The following is a 20,222-nucleotide window of genomic DNA, read 5'->3' as shown; positions in this document are numbered from 1 at the left end:
ATGACATTACACAAAGCAGTAACTAAACGACTTCCTGCTGCCGTCAGTCTCACACTTCTTCTTCTCCTCTTTTTGTAAAGTGTGCGCTCCGCAGCGCTCCCGCTCAATGTTTAATCAGGATGACCTCTTTATTCAGAGATAAATAAAAGATTAAAGAGGAGCACGGTTAGTACAAAGCAGGAGACGAGATCATAAAACTCCCGACCGCTCCGAGACAGATTCTTACTGTGAAGAGAAACAAAAAGCATCTTCATGAAACTCACACAAAACTAGAAACCATCTTCTTTCATTGGAGCAGCAGAGAGGCAAAACAACTGGTCTCAATCAGAGCCTGCTTCTACCCGCTTCAGCTGAAGGACTCATCGATGTCTGGAAGTTATCAGGGAAACAAGCCGAGCAGACGTGAGCAGCAGCTCGGCCCACAGACATCATGACCTCTTCAAACTGTTTGAAATGTAATTGTAACATATCAGGTTGTTCCAATCCGCTTTTACTTTGAAAAGCAAGGACAAAAGGAAGAAGGATCAGCTGATCCTGGAGAGTAAAAGATGGGATTTCCAAACTCTGTGAACAGCTGGGACCAGGATGCAGATCCAGGAACCAACTAGCTGTGAGACCTGAACATAGAAGCAGCTGCTGAACACTCCTCAGGTCTCAGGTTGTGTTAGCTGCTGCAGAGAGGGAAAGGAAACCAGCAGCAGTGGGATGGAAACCCTCACAGAGGTACGAGGCGTGTCGAGCAGGTGTTTGGACCAGCAGCAGGAAGTGATGAAGATTCAGAGGAGCAGGATGAGCCCGAGCGGCTCCTCCTCCTCTCAGCCTGTCAGACGGTGAGCAGGGCTTCAGCCTGAGGGGTCAACCACACGTGAGCCGAGTGTAACCCCCACAAACCTGTCCAAACACACTTCCCCTTAACTACATCACTTCCTGTTTGGCGGATCATCACTCGACTCAACAGCCAGGAGACACAGATTTTATTTTGAAGGTGAAGTTTGGCTCAGATGGTCCGATTAGCTGCAGAGATGTTATTCAAACACGTTTGTTATGCATGGTCTTAAATGATGGCCTGTCCCACATGATGCTTCGAAGCTGCTCTCTTCACCTGCTGCTCCTGTCAACTAGTACTTCCTGTCGATGTTTCAAATTAAAAGTTAATTTATAGTTAATCCTCTGGGAGGCTTTTAATTTGAAGAATCACTTCAGGAAGTGTTCCAGATTATCCCAAACCACTTGTACTTTGCAGGTTTTTTTAATTGCTGTTAGTGCGTTGATGATGATTGTGCATTTCCTGTATGTTTCAAAATAAAAGCATTTAAGGAAAAAGATGGGACTGAGCACCTCGAACCAGCTTTCTGCAACAGTGCTGCTGTCGTGCACGCTGATGAATATTTCAACGGCTGAACAGTCGACCAATCAGAGATTGTCGTCTGGATGAAGCAGCATCTTCCTACTTAGCTAGCGAGCTACGTAGCCACATCCACGATCAATAGTGACAGAAAACAAGTGTGTACGAGATGGATCGATCTCTGTGGGTCTTTGTGAGTCTACGTTCAGCATGTGAAGAACTCTGATGAGCACACAGCTCTGTGATCCAGGTGGAAAACATCATATGTGGTGCTGCTAACAGTCGCTAACCCTCAACCAAACAATGACAAGGAAAGAGGATTCAGGGAGGCAGAGGAGGCAGAGGAGGCAGAGGAGGCTGAGGAGGCTGAGGAGACTGAGGAGGCAGAGGAGGCTGAGGATTCAGGGAGGCTGAGGAGGCAGAGGAGGCTGAGGAGGCTGCCAGCTGAGCTGCTACAACAAGCGCTTTATGAGCATCATGTGACCATGTTTAATCAGCTGCTTCCTGTTTGGAGGATAATTTGAGTTCACTGTCACTGTCTCGCGCGGCCGCGTCTGCTGTGTGACAGGCCGGTAAATCTGCCCACCAGAAAACGTCTGAAGATTGTTTTGTGTATTTAATGTCCTCTTAAAGACGCGTTCAGGGCCCAGCCTGCTGCGGGAAAAGAAAAACTTCACACATGATTGTTTTGAACTTTTGAAAGAAGATTAGATTTTATTACAAAGGTAGAAAGTTTAGTCTCTCTGAAGTTTCGAGGACGTTTAGGTGTCAGAATAATCTGTGATAAAGCCGGATGAGTTTCCGCTCAGCGTTTGAAGATGAAGCGGCTCTTTCAGCTCGGTCCGGCTGCTGACTGAGCACGCCGCTGTTTTCAGCCGGTAAGCTGCTGACCGAAGCCCCCCCCCCCACGCGCACACACACACACACACACACACACGCACACACACACACCTGTCCTCCCACTCCACCTGTCCTCCCCACCTCCACGCTGCCTGCTCGGTTATCAACAGAGACGAGCTGGAAAACCTTATCAAGGAAAAGTCGATACTCTGCTGCTCCTGCCGCCGCGCCCTTTACAGGAGAGAGAGAGACGCTGCAACGCCGAGGCGATCCTAATCTGAGACACAAACTCACCACTGCCCTTAAATCAGCGTCAAGGTGAGTTCAAGGTGAGATCGTCGAGCGTCTGCAGGTCGACCTGCTGCAGACAGGACGGGGGGGTGACTATTTAAGGGCTTTTATTTTGTAAGATTCAGACAGAAAAAGGTTTGGATTAAAGAGCTGCACTCATCACCTGCTGCTGCGAGAGTACGGAGGCCTTTCAGGGCCAAAACACAACATCAGCATGTCACTATTAGACCTCCCTGACAGCAACTGATACTCGTGTTCAAGGCAAAGACATTATTAGAGCTGCAGCAAACATGTCTTTGATCACCGATTATTCTGCTTGTTGATTCATCTGATAATAATTGATCCATAAAATAAGAAAATAATGCAAATATGCGACCTCATCTACCGGAGGATGGAGGGTCTCCGGGGCTTTTCTGCATGAATCTATCACCTTCATGAGTTTAAACTTTATTCACAATAACAAAACTTTATTCAAACTCTGATGGAGACGAATCTGTGCGGCTGATCAAATGTGCAACAGAGAAGTGGAATATTTGGGAGTCTGTGGTTTGGACAGTTAATATCAGCTCACATCCTGCTTCTCTTCGCTCTCTGGAATATTAATGAGTCCACAGCTGATTGACAGATACGTGTTGACTCAAACCTGAGCTGACCTCAGATCTGTTCTGCATCAACGAGCTCACGAACACGACGAGCTTCATGTCGGGGAATCTGTGTGTGTCATCTTCAGGGAGACGATACTCGAGGTGTCAGTCAGCCGGATGGAGAGACGAGGACGAAACGAGGGGAGGAGGAGGAGGAGGAGGAACACGTGCACGCTGGATTTAAATCTAACCTTTGAACTGTTTCTTCACCTTCAAATTAAAATCTATAAAAGCTCTTATTCTGAAGGCCTAAGAAGACGCATCCTGTGCTTTTATTCTTGTACTCACAGACAGAGCCGAGGCCCAGGTGAGCGGACGGAGATAAAACGTGTTGCTACGAAACAGACGGGTGAGTAAAAGTGAGGAAGTTCATTAAAGGGGAGTGAAAGAGGAGACGGAGGGACGGCTGAGGGAGACAGACGAGTTCAGCTTTTGTCCTGCAGCTCATCACCGAGTCTGCACGCACGCACGCACGCACGCACGCACGCACGCACGCACACACACACACACGCACACACGCACACACGCACACACACACATCACTGGGTCAACCTTTCTTTAAGTAACAAGGATCACATGTGCTTCCTCAAAGACACCAGTGAGATAACTCTGTTCCCTGGTTTCAGACTGACAGGCTGCAGAGAGGCAGGAAGGTAAACACCCTCCTCCTCCCTGTGACCTGCAGCCCTGCCTCCTCCTGTACCTGTCTGTAATGAACACACCTGGAGTGAACACGCAGGCCTCCCCTCCCGTCCGCCTGCAGCTCCTCCTCTCTGCGCCGTGAGGACAGAAACACTCTGAGGTCCATGAAAGCTCAACAATTAACTTCAGGTCTGCGTGAAATCGAGCGATGATACGGACTCGAGCAGAAAACAGCGACACCACAAAGAGCTCTCATAAACAAAGCATGCAGATTACCCAGCAGCCACTGGGGCACTGTGTCCCCTTCAGCTCAGGCAATTTCTGAGTTATTACAGCGATTTTCACGGCGCTCCGAGGAGGATAATCCGAGCGGTGCAGCTCCGGTACACCACTCTGTTTACACCTGACGCCTTCTGAAGACACCACAGAAGAAGAAGATGTTTGCTTCACTAATGAGGTCACCTGTTAAACAGGAGGGCGGCTTTACCTGTGTACCTGATGTCACGCTGCCTCTCGGGCTGAGGACGCATGTTAGCATGAATGTACTGTAAGCTGAGACAAACACAAAGAGACGGAGCGCGAGAGGATCTGAGCGAGCTTCAAAGGACGAAGTCGTCTTATTCAGTTTCTTTAGAAGCTAAGCTGCTCATCCTAAGATGTACGGTAACTTCATACATACACGAGGTTTAAGTTAACTTCTAAAGAATAAACATCAACATTATGACTCATTGCTTATAAATACTCTAACAAGAATTAACCTGTGCATTTAAAGGAAAAGTCAGTTTAAAGGGATAAAAATATAATTATATGTAAAACAACTTGTTTGACTTAACTTGAGAAGCGTCTAATTGATACGGGTTAGATGTAACCAATCACAGAGGAGAAGAAGTCCTTGTTGTTGTATTTATAATCACTAACCACCTGCTCAGTCCAGTCATGAGAATATTGTAACACAAAGTGGCTTTCAAGTTGTCACAGTCAGCTTAACCTTTGACCTTTAGCCTAAAAGATGTCATCGCTTCCTTATTTTTTGTCCTTTTTAGATGACTTATGAAAAGGCATCACATTAATCTTTGACCTTCGCTTGAACACTTTGACCTTTAAAGTCTCATCAGGTCATCCTCGAGTCCAAATCCACGTCTGAGCTTAAATCTTCTCTCAGAGACAAACTCAGACGTCTTTAACATGAAGAGTCTGAATATGAGATCATTCAGTTACTGTCTGAGTCACATTCAGGCGGCCGTCGCTCAGCGCTCTCTCTCTCTCTCTCTCTCTCTCTCTTCAGAGCAAAGTTTAGATCTCATGTCGAGCAGGAGAAGTTCACGTCGACCGTAAAAACTGAATCTTACCAAAAACAAAAGGAGCTTCACTCAGAGTCAGATCATCGGCTCTCTGTCTGAGGGATCAGACGATCTACGAGTGCCACAGGAAGAAATGTATCGCTTTTTATTTTGATATAAGCTAAATGCTAAGTGCTGCTAAATCTAAATAACGTGTATTAAAAGGCAGAAAGGTAAATTGTTTCATACTCTGAGCTGTAATCACATTTTGTCACAGGATCAATAAACCACTTCAATTAAAGAGACGTATCGTGTGAGACGAGGCTGCACCTTGTTTCCTGTCAGAGGGCAAAAGTACGGAAGCCCAAGTAGGACATAATAAAGAACACATTACACAGAGAGCCGTGTTTCTGGTTTGAGCCGTGAGTGAGAGTACAGGAGCCTGAGTGGGACAAACAGTGCAGAGCCTCCTGTATGAGCTCTGTTTGCTTCATTCTCTCAGTCTGTTATCGATTCCACTCGTTCATTTTTCTCTGAGTGAACCTCTGTCTCAGTTTTTATGATTTCCCCGAGGAGTCGCTCCAAACACAACAAATAAAAGAGCAGAAGAAGAAGAAACGCAACCACTCTCTTCTTCACGTGTACCTGCTGCAGACTGAACGAGCCCGAGGGAGGACGAGGAGGAGGCTGATACACACACACCTTCATCCCTCTGAGCTCATCATCACTGTGAGAGCAGGGGGGCTGACACGGCCGCAATGCATCATGGGATATACAGCTGAGTTTAAGACTTTCACTTTGAATGAAAACCCAATGAGGCAGCTAGGCCCAAATTATATGATGATAACACATACATTTTTTAAATATAAATCTAATACACAACTACACAACCTCCGACAACAACAAGACAACAGCTACGTTCACCAACAAACAGGAAACAGGAAACAGGAAACAGGAAACTAGGCGACACAGCAGCCAAACACTGGACGACTTTTCACAAAGGCTCTGACACGCTCTCACATGAAGAAGACATTTCAGTCACAGGTCAGATTTTACACTTTGATTCTCTCAGGGTCAAAGTTTACACACGACAACTGGCTCCATGTTGAGATTATTTCCCACAATGCACCTGGTGGAAATATACAGGAAGAAGACAAACATTGGAGCAGAAACAGAAGCAGCTTTTGGTCACAGCTGCTCTTGTGTGCGCGCTGGACTTTTACTGCACTAATGTTAGCTCGGTTAGCATTATGAGCTAGCAGGCCGCTAGTGATGCATTTCCTCCCCGTTAATTCATCCTTAAATTGGAGCTAAACACAACTGAGCTAACAGTTAGCGTCCATAGCACTCCATATTTATTACCTGCTTTGCTACTTCCTGTTTGCTACTGCAGAGAGCGCTCCTATTGGTTGATGACAATGTTTACGTCATTGAACTTAAAGGCAAAAAAATGATTTTATCTGAAAGACAACTTTACGAGCAACAACAGCTGTTAGTCCAGTAAACTATTTATACTATATATAACTATATTTATTTTGAACCAAACAAAACGTTGTATGAAACAGCTTTTAAACGTGCGTCTCTGCTGAGTGTGAATCTGTTGTGTTGCTCGCTGAGTAAATATCTTTGAGACGAAGCAACACGACCAAAGACAGTTTACAGTCTGACATGTCGCTCATTCAAACAGAACAATAAGCGTGTTGTTCACCTGGTTCACCTTACACTGAAACAAGTCAGTCAACACTGAATTATGGCTTCTCTCTCTTTGTGTCAGTTATTGATTATCTTCTCAGCTCGTTGTTGCTGTTTGGTTCATAAAATGTGAAAAATGTGGATCAAAGACAAACGTCTGGTTTTGAGCACAAATCAAAGATAGTCAGTTTAACGTCACAGAGGAGGAAAGCAATGAGAACATATCACACGTGACAGACGGGAAGTAAAGAACTTTTCCTCCCATCACAAACGACTCAAACTGATTTAATTGCTTCATTAATTAACAGACTAATTGATGAACTGTTGCAGCTACACTAAACACTCCATCTGGCTTCTTTGGGGGTTATTCCAAGAGAAACTAACTCTCTTCAATCATCCTAAGTTTGTATAATAGACATAAAAGTGTGACTCACTCTCCATCTCATGCTTCTTGAACTGTGACCCATAAAAGTGAGTAACAGCAGGAGAACGTTTTAATAGGAAGCAGATGAAATATTTAGAGGAGCAGAGACGGTCTGAGGAGAGAGAAGAATAAACTAAAGATTACAGGATCTCTACACGTCGGACGCGGCGCGAGCGGCTCCACATGTCCAAATTAAATGTTCTGCTTTGGTAAGCTTCTGGAACACGTGTTATTTATGTTTGATTCCAGCCTGAGTGCAGCCTCTGAGCTACGAGCTGCAGCTCCGTCCTGTTGCAGTGTTTCAGAGATGACAGAGTGTTTCTCAGCGAGCAGCAGCAGCGGGGCAGTCAGCGCAGGGTTAATTCATCCTCCCGCTCCGCCTGCCAGCTCAGCTACATCAGCACTTTCTGTGACTCTGGAAATGACTGTTTGCTGTTGGGTAATAAGGAGCCGTCAGACGGAGCCGCGGCTGCAGGATGATACAGAAGCAGGCTGCTGGGAGTCTGCAGCTGATCTGAGACCTGCTCAGACACTCGGAGGGTTTACAGCCTCACAGGGAGCAGCTACAGACCTCAGCAGGCCACGGAGACGTGCTGCAGCTCTCCTCCTGCTGCCGGGAATAAAACATTTAAATGCCTAACAACAATATGTTTCATAATTCAGTTAGATTTCAGTTTCAGCACTTTTGTTCCCAGGATTTAAACAGAAACGTGTCCCGTCACCACGACAACAGGATCACGCCATGCCAGCGCTCTGGAAATGTTCAGTGAAGCTGCTTCTACGTTTCTATCAGCTTTTAGTCCCTGAAACACATCTCCTGATATTTCAAATTAAAAGATATTTCAAATTAAAGCCAACAAAGAGGCTGCAGGCCTACGGAGGGATGACACAGAGAAGTCGACCTCTGAAGAGGAAACTGAAGCACCATCAGCCGGCTGTGACGTCAGCAGCAGGAACCAAACAAGAGAGTCCACTCTTCTGATTCAGTGATCTTGGTTCTGCGGGTCGTGCAGGTCATCTGTCTTTTAGTTTGGCTCAACAAAGCCTTTTTTTTTTTTCATTTTTATGTTAAACAGCAAGTTGTCAGGGTGCCTGTTCAGCTCAGAGGTTTAATGGTCCCAGATACAGCAGCTACAGACCTCGATGGGCAGCCCCGGGTTCCACTCACACCCTCGGCCGTTTGCTGCGTGTCATCCCCGCTCTCTCTCCCCCTGTTTCCAACACTATCCACCGCCCTCTCTCCCTCTCTCTCTAAAGTAAAGGTATAAAAGGGCAAAAATAAACAAATAAAAAAGGCAGCTTGTTGTCTTTACAACAACAAAAGTTGTTGTTGTTGTTGTCAAGTAAAGTTGAACCTGTTGGAAAAAGTTCAACGTCCATCGTAACCGTCTGTCATCTCTAAAACTCCAAACATCTAAAGCTCCCAAACTTCCTTTACGTCCAACTATCACAACTCAAGATAACAGATTCTAACAGTCATGTGACCTCCTCCTTTTAACCTCACATCAAGCACAAATGACCTTTTAACCTTCATGTGAAGGCATTTAGTAACCGAGTTAAGCTATTAGACAGACAGACAGGCAGACAGACAGGGAGAGAGAGAGACAGGCAGGCCGTCCTCCCCCAGGAAGAGTCATCTCAGGGTTTCCTGCGATGTGTCTCTTAATTAAAGCGAGCGAACACAAAGAGGAGGCGACTCTCTGCAGCCTGAAGAGCACGAGGACAAAAGAGGACGAGTTCCTCCGAGACTGAACCAGGAGCTGCTGCTTCCAGGCTGTGAGAGGTGAACACACACACACACACACGCTCACACACACACACACACACACACACACACACACACACACACACACACACACACACACACACACACACACACACACACACACACACACACACACACACACACACACACACACACACACACACTCCACAAAAAAGATAAAAGTCTGAAAAACCTCCTCAGACGTGTCCGACCAGCAGAGAGCTACAGGAAGTGTTTAGCTTCTAAAAACTTCAAAATAAGACGTTTAGTGACCAGAATTTATCCTCCAATTAAAATTGGACAAAAAGAGAAGTTAAAGGAAGTGATGCTTCTAAAATCCTCTTGAGCGTATCCCAGCATGCACTGGGGCACCCTGTTGGTGAGAGGTGGACAGACGCTCAGGTTCATCCTGATGACGGAGGAAACTCCTCAGAGACGCAGGAAGTGCAGCTGACACTGTTTCCTGATGTAAAGTACACACTCTGATGTGTGTGCAAAGTGTTTGTTACGTTTATATACACACTCTGATGTGTGTGCACAAGTGTTTGTTACGTTTATATACACACTCTGATGTGTGTGCACAAGTGTTTGTTACGTTTATATACACACTCTGATGTGTGTGCACAAGTGTTTGTTACGTTTATATACACACTCTGATGTGTGTGCAAAGTGTTTGTTACGTTTATATACACACTCTGATGTGTGTGCAAAGTGTTTGTTACGTTTATATACACACTCTGATGTGTGTGCAAAGTGTTTGTTACGTTTATAGATTTTAATGTTTTACATGAAACGATAAAGACGTCCAACAGACCGAGTCAGACCTGCAGATAAAAACTTTACAGTTCATGTTTTGTGTTTGACCTTTGATCTCTTTTTAACTGCAACAGATTCACATCGAGATTATTGACAGAAATGTGAGATATTGATCTGATTAGCGTATCTGTGATTTTGCCCCCCTGCAGTGTGACAAAAGACAAATCTCTCTGCTGCTGAAGAAGAACCTCCAACTGGAGTGACAGCTCGAAACATCTGATCATTGTTTTCCACGTTTATCGATCACTGATCCTCCTACAGACATCACAACATGGGAAACATGGAGTCACGTTCTCCAGGAGAGGTGACAAACAGAACAAACATTTACAGCTTCGACTCAACACGACACTTCCTGAAGATATTTCTAATTAAAAGCCTACAGAGAAGCTGCAGGCCTACAGGTGGATCACACATTTAAGCACCGTCAGGGAACCAAAGCCAAACATGTATGTACCAAACAAGAGAGCGTCTCCTCCCACCAGAGCACCAACATGAGATGTTTATGATTTTCTCCATTTATCGATGACTTATCCACAGAAATACAAGACGATAGTGAAACATGTCCAACACGTGTTCCAGGAGACCAGGGCGACGTTTCAAAGTACTGTTCTACATTTAGACCCAAAAGTTTCTGATGACGACAAACAGAACAAACATTTACATCCCACGATTGTTTGTGTTGCTCATTAATCTGCTGATTTTAGAGTCTAAAAAAGGAAACGATGATGAAAAAGACTCAAAGTGAAACTTCAAAGCCCGAAGCATGAGGAGGCCTTCAGACGGCCTGACTACATGGGTCTGATATGGGCCGATCACCACATACAGTGTTTATATTTGTGTCTGATTCCATCTTTAAGACTTTTTAAAACATGACTTCGTTCTTTTACAAATGGTGTCCTCATATCTGCAAACTTGGTGCTCAATCCCCGAGGACAGGCTCTATTTTTAATCGCCCGCTGCCTCAGTAATCTGCGACTGTCCTGATCGAGCCTCGCACCACGACGACGGCAACATTAAAGATGGCGGACTTTAGGAGGAGATTTTATACCTTTGTGTAGATTATAACATAAATATGGTGAAACACGTGAGCATGTTGGACACGTCAGAGCGCACTGCAGGATCTGCTGCACCGTCCAGGCGTCTTATTTACTCATGAAGACGTGAGTGTTTTACCAGGACGCAGAGAAGAGGAGTAATTCTGCAGTTAAATCTTCCTCCTCGCTCAGACGGACAGGCGGTGAGTTCAGGGGGAAAGTTGTTTAACGATCGGCCTCCAGGAGTAAATCTGAGTCTGCAGGGAGGACTGAGGTCCTTCAGCCATCTGATCTGTAAGAACCTGCAGTTAGTCCAGCTGAATCCCAGAACCTGCCCTGGATTATCAGCCCTGCAGGAGGCGGGAACCAGCCGGCCTGGGATTACACCATGTTTGGTTTGAGTCGGTGGGAAAGTTCGCAGCTTGTTGGCCCCCGAACGACTAAATCCTGTCGTCTGTGCGCTGAAATGTGACCACCGCTCCCCGACATGTTTACCCCGACCAGCAGGAGGAGGCCCAAAGGGAAGAGGACCAGGATGCTGAAACACAGGACAGTTTAAGCTGTGCTGGCCGACCTTTGACCCCCGCTGACTAATAAATAAGCAAAAAGCAAATGAGTGCAGAAACGGGGAGTCTTTAACTGTCCGTTAGCAGCACAGAAACAAGTCCCAGCAGCTTCATGTCGCCTGCAGAGCTGCAAGAGAACAAACAGCTGCAGGGCTGCACGGAAGAATCCAACGTTCATGAACACCGCGAGGTGAAAGACCTGACAATGGACCATCTGAGGAGCACCTGAATGCAGCATTTATGTGGTGCATTCAAGGACTATGACACTGAAGTAAACTTAAAAATGCTGGCATGGATACAGATTTTCTTTTCATCATTTTCAGGGACCAGATTTGTGCCTAAAACGTGGTCTCTGCAGGATTAGAGAGAGAGACGTGATTCCTGCTGGAGTAAGACGATGTCTCGGCCGTGTTCACGTCAAAAAGGTTTCTAAATCATCTTTTAACAGACGAGCGTGAGCAGGGCGGACTTCAGAAAGCTGTCAGATCATCACACACAGAGAGGCGTCGCTGTGTTTGAAATAAATCGCCTCTAGAAATCAAAATGAGTCGTTTTCTTGGGTCTAAACTTTTTGTCGTGAACAGGAAGCAGCCTGGAACTCAAGTAAAGCTCACTCAGGTTTATTACAGAGCATGAGCACTGATTTCTTGAGTGTACGTGAATGTTCAGACTTTCTACCCACAATGCATCACACACAAAGAAGCAGAGCAGCTGCTCACAGCAGGAACACAGGCTGGTATAATACAGCCGTGCAGAGGCCCGAACACAAAGGAGGAAGCATGCGAGAAACATTCAAAGCTGCACACTTTGAGTTCAGGTCAGGTGAACTCGACTTAACCCGAGTCACAGAGAAGTGACTCTATGAATAAACCGCTCATATACATAATTTACATCAGCTGGAGACACGCAGCTCCAAGAAGGTAAACTACAGCTAAGAGCTGCAGCGAGGACGTGTCGTCTTCGTCCATCATTTTCTCTTTCTGGTCTGAAAATATAGAAATATTCACAAACGTCTCGTTTTGTCCACAACGATCACCTCACTGTCTCTGAGGAGGAAACCAACCAGGAAGTGTTCACAGTCAGGGAGCTTTAAAACTGAATCTCAATCATTAGATCGATTATTATTAATAGTTGATGATTTAAGAAAAGACATGACAGGTAGCTCTGTGCGTAAGGACAGCTGCACGTTACTACAGAGCTTTAGAAGCTCAATCATGAAATAATCCAACAGTTGGTCTGTTTTTAAGATTCATGTTTCTGTCTTCTTACTTTAAACTGTTCACTCCAACAGCAACGTTAAAGTGTGTTAAAGAACAAATAGTCTGAATTACATGAAACAATCAGAGTAAATAAAAACAGTTGTTGTTGTTTACAGTTAAATCCTCTTTCATACATTCACACGTCCCTGCAGCGTGCACGGCTTCAGACTCTCACTCGTGTTTCCTGTTTTAGTTTGAGCTCTGCTCGTCTTCACTGAACTCACTGTGAGTTCCCAGGTCGGAAAGTGAACAAAACTCAACCCTGCAGGAAGTCCTGACATCAGGAGGTCATTCCTGCAGCCATCACACAGGTCCACAGACGATCACAGGCTGCAGCGTCGCTCTCAACATACACGGGAAATTTTATTTACCAGCCGCATCTCAACGAGGCCGTCACATCCTTTGTGGGGTCAGTTCATACATTAGAGTGTCGTACACTAACAGCAACAACACAAGTAAGTAGTGTGTACTTTACAGCTTGAGTTAACAGTATGGAATCAGGACCTTTAAACACAGCAAGTCCTGAATGTCCTGTTTCTCAAATCAAGAATATGGACTGAAGAAAAGCAGCTACAACAACCTCTGCCCTGCTTCCCCACACACACACACACACACACACACACACACACACACACACACACACACACACACACACACACATATTAATAATACACTCTCTGTATAGATGTTCTCATGTGCAACTTTAAAAGCGCCTTAATGAGCACTGAATGTGAAAGAAGCAGGAGCCTGGGTGGCTGCAGACGCTGCCTCTGACAGGACGTTACTTCTGTCACTGGAAATCTTTCAGTGTCTGCCGCTTTATTTCCACTGAAATCTGAGAGCAGAAATGAAACTAAACATAAGAATTAAACGCTCGAGTTTTAGCTGCAAACACTCGATCGATCTGATCTGCTTTAAGGAATGAAACAGGACAATGAACGGAGCAGAACCGTCTTTAAAGGAAGAAAAACAACTTCTCTCCACCTGACAAGTGGGTAAAATCTGACGCCATGATGCAACAGAGAGCAAGTGAAGCAGAGTGAAAGAGAATCAATGAATCTATTCTCCTTCCAGGGCCAAAAACACAGATGGAGAGGAGAAAGGTGGCTGATATAGATGTTACAGGGCAGAGGGAGCCTCGTGCTGGATGTGAGGGGGGGAGAGCTGCAGGAGAATTCAGAAAGGCAACTTATTTTGGTTCTTAATATTCCTCGTTTGCATCCTCATTAAACGTGTTCTTCACAACCTCGATGCTAAAGCTAGAGGAGAAGCTAAGGGGAATAAAAGTTGCATCCACAGGCCTCAAACTGTGACCATGAAATGACCTTTCCTCCAGCCAGCAGACATTTTCTCAACCCTGCTAATAAACAACTTGTGCAGCTATCTAATTATTCCTGCTTCCAACTGATAAATACTCGCTCTGTGAGCCGCTTAAAGTTCAAGGCGAGTTGATTTCTGGGCACGGCGAATGTTGACACAGCCTCAAAGCGTGCTCAGGCTTCAGCCAAGATCATCATTAAATCTCTGCTGTGGATGTTTCATTTAAGACTCATTTGGTTTAAGAGAAAAGCAGCGGGTCGTGTGTGTGCGGAGGGAAAAGGAAAGGTCACATTTTGCAGCTAAAGAGGAAGAAAAAAAGGAGTGTAGTGGGTTGTGATTAAAAACATCGCCGTGCTCTGCTGACTGGGCTTTCTGTCTCTCTTCTCCCTGCCGCCCCTCCCCCCCTCCAAACCAAAAACAGCATCAAAGCAATCAAAATGGTAATGTTAGGCATGAATGGGGCCCATCCCCCCCTCCTCTTCCTCCTCCTCCTCCTCCTGCACGAAACTCTGCAGACTTTTTTCCTCTCCATGTTAGAGGGGGGAGGAAACCACCCCCCTTTTCTCTCTCAAAATGGAAGCTTCCACTACCAAACTGAGAAAAAGAAGAAGAGGAAAGAAAACACACACACACACAATACAACACAAAACAACACGGATTCGGAGGCAGGATTCAGGCCAAAACAACAAGCAGAAACTGGAACAACCGCTGCATGAAGCTTTTGTCTTTTATGTGGCTTTACTGCGACTTTAATAGGTTTAACTGCAACAAATCAAGGCTGCCCCAAGTGCTGAGAAACTGCAGATGTGATCGATTAAAGTCAGTCAAAGGGAAATCAGGGCTCTAACAGCTTAAATAAAACTCAACACAAAGAGTGACTGCATAAAAATCGACCTATTTATCCTTTAGTTCTTCTTCTTGCTCATAAGAGGAAGTTGTGTGTGTGTATGCTGCCGGGCTGGGACCAAGCGGCGGGGCGGTGCAGCAGCAGCAGAGAGGGAGCTGGAGGAGCTGGAGGAGCTGGCCGAGGTGCTGAACACACTGCAGCCTCTCTCAGCATCCATCCAGACCTGCTGCTGATGATGATGCTAACACGCTAACCATTTAGCTTCAAGAAGTTAATGTAGGACACCGTTTGCTAGCAATAAAGAGAGTAAAAAAGTGAAAGTGTAATCGTGGGCGAATCAAATGCACCGCTGTGGTCATGTGACCAACAAGAAATAATACCACCAGACTACTGATGGGAAATCCAGCTCATTTTAGGGATCAGATCTTTTGACTTAGCTCAGTATTTAGTACCACTTCTGGATTTTATCATTCAGTTAGATTAAGCTGTTTTTTGACCTATGATTGGTTTGTGTGCACATATATAACATAAATGTTTTTCTATAATTATACTGAGTCGTATGATTTCCAGAATAACACACATTCTACATTAAGTTTGGTTTGAATAAAACCTTAAATAAAGCATCAGACACTATGACAAACACGCACGTATTGATAACTTTCCTATGTTACAGAAATAACGATTTAAGATTCTTCAACTTTAATACATTAAAATATTTTTATGATTAAAACTTGGAATAGGTAAAGAACTATCCTTCAGTAGTTCTCTAACAAAAAGGACTACTACAACTGCACTACTTAATTATATGGTAACAAAATAAATAAATAAAATAACTACACTACTCTGTACTGACACTTATACTTAATTAACTTTCTGAGATAAAATATATATATACACATATATATGAAACAGAAAATAGAGTTATTTATTTGTTACGATGCATTTTTCCACCAAAATATAAATGTGCAACAAACAAAAGTGTCCCCATGTTTGACTTTGTTAAACTTCCTCCCAAAGTGAGACATTTCTGTATCGTATTCAACAAACACTTGATAGGTTCAAGATTTTATAACGACTTGTATTAATATACCAAAACAAAGAAAAGAGAAATAAATCGTCTCGTATACTTAAAGGAGCCGGCTCTAAGAACCGACTCGTTAACTAACGACCCATCACTACACCAGACTAACTATAAAGTAACAAAACCGGGGTGTTCAACCGTGTAAAAGACGTTAAAAAGCAACCGTAAGGTGATATTAACGGTTAGTTTAACCGACATAACTTCAACTGTCCTTAAAGTGTTAGCCGGATAGTTAGCTTAGCTGCTCCTTTATGAGCCTCCACCGTTACTCTCCAGAAACATGTCGACCTACTCAAAATGGACGCTAAAATTTTTCAACATTACACAACTTTGAGTGCAGTGAGACCCAACAGGAGACCATAAAAAGACGGCTTTGACAGTTAACATCCACCGTGTTGTTGTGGTTACTTATACCGGGAGATAAGCCTCCACGATGGGAACAGAAATGTCAAAAACAATCGCTTAGGGCTGTTATTCTTTGCCTGTCGAACAGCTCTCCATCCTACTATTTAACAAAACATTCACAGCGGAAATGAGCTTTTATTTTGACACAACAGTTAAACTTAACACTAAATATGATATGAATTTTTTCAGCGAAGTCACGATGAAAGGAGCTGCCAAATATAAAACAGGAGGATTTTACGCTGAGAGATTTATGCTGATAAAGTTTCTCGCACACTCCCCAATCCGCCTGAAAGGAAGCTGAGAGGAAATATATATGTAAGGTTTACCTGTGGGTCCTGCTTCATCTGTGCAACTAGTTTGTAAAGGATGGAGGAGTGAAATGGGAATTACAAAGTTAGTATGTAAGGGAGGAACAAAGCGGGGATGATAGCCACAGAGACTCTTGCACCTCATAAATATGCAGGTCGCGTCCTGATCGCCACACAGCACCAGCACCGCATTATCACTCACATTTCTTGTTGCTCGCAGAAAAGAGCCACGACAATAAGCTAAAGTAAGTGTGAAAAGTGCACTTAATAAGACTTGGAAGTGTAGGATGTGTCGGCAGCAGACATGTCGCATAGTTCTCCCCTCGCAGTGTTCACCTCTCATCCCTTCACATTTCTCCCCTCCTGCTCTCACTCTCTCACAACACCAATAAGCGTAGAATAACACGATGTTTCATTTACCTGATGACATTGGATTTCTACTTTCAACGCCTCTTGCAGGCCTTGTAGTTCCATGTTCCGACCAGAAAAGCACTTTTCTCCCACTTTCGACGCGGCCGAGACGAAGTTTAAGTGAATTAAAGATTTTTTAAAGCGACAATAACAATTGAAAGAAGAACTACTCAGGCTGCAAAGCAAGTTCTCGCTTCTTCTTTTACAGGCTAGGACTCATCACCCACTTTCCGCCCGTCTTCAAAAGTGCTCCAAACCCGGCACAAACAGCTCAGGCTCCGGTCGGTTCCTCTCCGGATTACGGCCGAACGTCGACGGGTCCGACGGGGAAGCGGGTTCGCTTTTCTTTCGATAATTTTAAGTTGAAAAACGGGGACTATATTTTGTCCGAGTCCGCGGCTTGATTTCACTTTGCCTGGGGAAAAGTTGCGCTTCGGCTGTCAATGGTAATTCTGAAGTTCCCGGATGGAGCAGCGAGAGCAGAACCCCCCCACACACACCACGCATGCGCTGTGAGCCAGGGGGAGCCACAACTAGTGAAGAGTGTTTCTGATTAAAACTGATATGTTTCACTGATACAGAACTCATAATCAAACTACATTAGGCATTATACAGGTAAAGTAATTATCAAAAGTAGACTTCTTTCTTCTTTGTTTATTCATTTGTAGTATAAAAGGCCAAAAAAGGATACAAACCACATGTTATACCAGTTATACTCATAATCTCAATATCACAGAAATGACCAAAATAACATTGTATTCATACAAAACTAAAATACAAACACTGTTTTATTTATTTTCTCACTTCCAAAAGACAAAAATAAACATATTCATAAACAGTGCTTTAGAGTGCTTATTAGAAGATTTACCAGAGCTGTATTTCAGGGCACTTTTAGGTTCTTGTACTTCTCTTGAGTATCTTTATTTTCTTATACTTCATCTCCACCACGATTCACAGGGAATTATTATATACTTTATGCACCACATATATTTGAATACTTAAGTAACTTTGGAGATTTAGATCTAAATAACAACAATCTTTTTGAGTTTGAATAATGTTAATAACTGCATAGCTTTGTAATAATTACCAACCTATTGGAAAATATATTAAAGTGTGAAGTCATGATGTCATAAGTATTTACAGTTTATGCTGTTATATACTTTTATATATTCTATAGTATTTTCTTAATATGAGCCTACTTCTTGCCATGATATGAACAACAGGTGCAGCTCTCCTGCCCTGAGCTGAAGTTGAGGCTTCAGAAGTCAAACAACTTTACAGTATTCTTGTGTCCTGCACCATTTACATTCAGTTCGCCTCAGCTCTCGACTCTGCAGAGCTTTACTCAAAATATCTTTCTGCTCATTGTCTTTGTCTTTTTTGCATTTCTGGCTGGGATAAATAAAGTACTCTGTCTGAATCTCTTTTTGTTATCTCTTATGTTGTATGTACTAACACAGGCCTGTTCACTCCTCTACACTTCGTTCTAAACATCATTTTACAAACTCAACACCTTTTGACCCCTATCATAGGCCTGAGGGCCTGTAAAGTCACTTCCAGGGGCCAGGGAGATTACAATTTTGATTTTAAATACTTTCCGTTTCCTTTTTATATTTATTCTCCTTATTTAACATAATACATTTATTGGCTTAGTTTAGAAAATGTCATGAAATAGCGAAAAATATTATTTTTCTTGAATACTTTGTTATCTAAAAATGTTATCCACCTATTGGCTTGAAATAAGATTTCAAACTTCTCATCTAAATTATTTCTCATCAGATGCTAAATCAGTTGTTAAACCAGTCTGAAAAATAGCCTAAGAAAGCTGGGGTTGGGCATCTAACATGAAGGATTCCATGTTTAACAAGAAGAACAAAAATGGCAGCAGCTGCATCCACAGCAACAATCACAACTAAGTGAGACAGACAAGCACAAAGTGAAGATTCAGACAATATAAAATATGTCGAGAAGTATAAAAGCCTTCAATCAAATCTGCCCACTTGTAGTTTTTGCTTCTTCAAACACAAAGAGGCCAAATGTGGCAGTTTGTTCTCAGAAATCTGCCTCTTCTCCCCCATTTCTGTCAGTCTGACCCCCGTGCACCTCCTCCTTCTCCTCCCCCTCCTCCTCCCGCCCTTTTCACACATGCCGAGCCGCTATTGGTCAAAGCCGCTGCTTTAGTGCGCGAGGGACGAGTGGGAGCGTGAAGGGCTAGCCAATCAGGAGTTGCGAACTCGGAAGGACAGGGTTGGGGGCCACTGAGCAGAAGGAAGGACTCATAGGGGCGGGGCTGCACGCGGGAGTATGTGATCTGAGAGTTGATGAAGAGCAGAGATGGCAGTTAGTGTTTGAATTTATTGTTAACTCGACAGCGAATAACTTCAGCACAGTTTTAAGCACAAATAATCTCTATCCGAACATGAAACGGTGCTTGTGTGTGTGTTTTAAATGTTATAATCTCGGATTTCAGCCGACATTGTGACGGTAGAAACAGAAAGTAGCACCATGGACAGAGGCAGCACTCTGAAACGGACATTACCATTCTTTCGACGCTGCTGTGGAGCTTTTTATTCATGTCGGCGGCCTCATCAGCCCTGAGCTACACTCCGCTGTGTTTATTAATGCAACACTAACATCCGAGGAGACATTCCCCGGGCCAGCATCCATAAATACAGGCCGCTAGTCTGCATAAAAGCCTACAGTAAAGTTGTAGTTTGTAGTCAGCTTGCAGCGTTGACAGAAAGTGGTCCCCCCTCCCTCTCCCTCCCTCTCCCTCCCTCCGCTGCTTGCCCGCTGTAACCCTCCCCCACCCCGGCCAGGTCTGCTGCTACATCAGCTGCTACTTTTCATTTCACGGCTCAGCGGTGAAACTCTTGAAGTCTTCTCTGTGGTGGCTTTCGATTCCAAGCTGCTCCCAGTTTTTAAGCTGTGTTTGCTCTGAAAGGGCTCAGACTTTACTTTTACTGTAGCTGCTGCTCTTCCTCTGTTTGTGTTTGAGGCTTTTTATTATATTTTTGGCTTTATTTCTGCAGGGCTACAGCCTGGATTAAAAAGATTCGGAGGTCAATTCAGGTCCCCACAATGCCCCCCCTCCTCCCCCCATAGCCTACTTTTCTATTTGTTTTGAATAAAAGCTTTATTCAATTATATAATCTGTCAACTTGATTCATCCATCTGTTTATGCACATTTTCTTATGTTTTAAATCTGTATGATGTTATAATATGTTGTAATATTAACAAGAACTCTGTTGT

The 20,222-nt window shown here is 44.1% G+C and overlaps 1 protein-coding gene across 1 annotated transcript in view; it reads right to left on the bottom strand.

The window, feature by feature from the left end:
• Positions 1–17,033, bottom strand: part of phf21b (PHD finger protein 21B) — a 71,293-nt gene extending 54,260 nt beyond the window's left edge. The window contains exon 1 of the mRNA XM_069671428.1: positions 16,980–17,033. Coding sequence (XP_069527529.1) covers positions 16,980–17,033 — 54 coding nt within the window. The remainder of the gene's footprint in view (positions 1–16,979) is intronic.
• Between the last annotated feature and the right edge of the window lie 3,189 nt (positions 17,034–20,222).

This window comes from Semicossyphus pulcher, unplaced genomic scaffold (genome assembly GCF_022749685.1).
Source record: "Semicossyphus pulcher isolate SPU_LCO1_2020_fin unplaced genomic scaffold, fSemPul1.0.p SCAF_20, whole genome shotgun sequence".
Lineage (NCBI taxonomy): Eukaryota > Metazoa > Chordata > Actinopteri > Labriformes > Labridae > Semicossyphus > Semicossyphus pulcher.
Note: the sequence above shows the minus strand (reverse complement) of the source record. Positions and strands in the feature narration are given on the sequence as shown.